This window comes from Austrofundulus limnaeus, unplaced genomic scaffold (assembly GCF_001266775.1).
Source record: "Austrofundulus limnaeus strain Quisiro unplaced genomic scaffold, Austrofundulus_limnaeus-1.0 Scaffold2689, whole genome shotgun sequence".
NCBI lineage: Eukaryota > Metazoa > Chordata > Actinopteri > Cyprinodontiformes > Rivulidae > Austrofundulus > Austrofundulus limnaeus.
Window position 1 is genome coordinate 1,860 of NW_013955091.1, and position 931 is coordinate 2,790.

The following is a 931-nucleotide window of genomic DNA, read 5'->3' on the forward strand; positions in this document are numbered from 1 at the left end:
CTGTCAGACTGTGTGGTGCGTTCAGGTACGGTCAGACCTTTGACCTCTCATGTCTCTGGTGGTCTCAGAGGGGAACTCTCGCTGTCAGACTCCGGTGAAGATGAAGCTGAGCGGCGAGGCTGAAGCGGTGGACTGGAGCGGAGCCGAGGCCTCTCTGTTCAGGGTCCTCATCGGGACGTACTACGACAACTACTGCGCCATCGCCAGGCTCATCGGGACCAAGAACTGCAGACAGGTGGGCCGCTAGACCTGTCCCCATCATTTTAGCTGTTTGTCCACAGGGGCGTCCAACATTTGGTTTGATGGTTTCCTGTTTCAGGTCTACGAGTTCCGGGTCAAAGAGTCGGCTATCATCGCCCGCGCTCCGGCTGAAGACGAGGACACGCCTCCCAGGAAGAAGAAGAGGAAGCACCGTCTGTGGGCCACCCACTGCCGCAAGATCCAGCTGAAGAAAGGTCAGAGGTCACCTGGTTTACCAACAACAGCAAAACTTTAGCTGCTTTTAGACCAACAACAAAACTTTAGCTGCTATTAACCCAACAACAAAACTTTAGCTGCTTTTAACCCAACAACAACAAAACTTTAGCTGCTTTTAACCCAACAACAACAAAACTTTAGCTGCTATTAACCCAACAACAACAAAACTTTAGCTGCTTTTAACCCAACAACAACAAAACTTTAGCTGCTTTTAACCCAACAACAACAAAACTTTAGCTGCTTTTAACCCAACAACAACAAAACTTTAGCTGCTTTTAACCCAACAACAACAAAATTTTAGCTGCTTTTAACCCAACAACAACAAAAATTTAGCTGCTTTTAACCCAACAACAACAAAACCTTAGCTGCTTTTAACCCAACAACAACAAAACCTTAGCTGCTTTTAACCCAACAACAACAAAACCTTAGCTGCTTTTAACCCAGCAACAAAACT

General features: G+C 46.6%; 1 protein-coding gene across 1 annotated transcript; it reads left to right on the top strand.

The window, feature by feature from the left end:
- Positions 1–68: 68 nt before the first annotated feature.
- Positions 69–455, top strand: LOC106511331 (histone-lysine N-methyltransferase EZH2; the record flags this gene model as incomplete). Its single annotated transcript, XM_014000086.1, is given in 2 exon segments — positions 69–235; positions 320–455. Coding segments are annotated over 2 exon segments (303 nt in total), but the record flags the coding sequence as incomplete, so codon positions are not given.
- Positions 456–931: the final 476 nt, after the last annotated feature.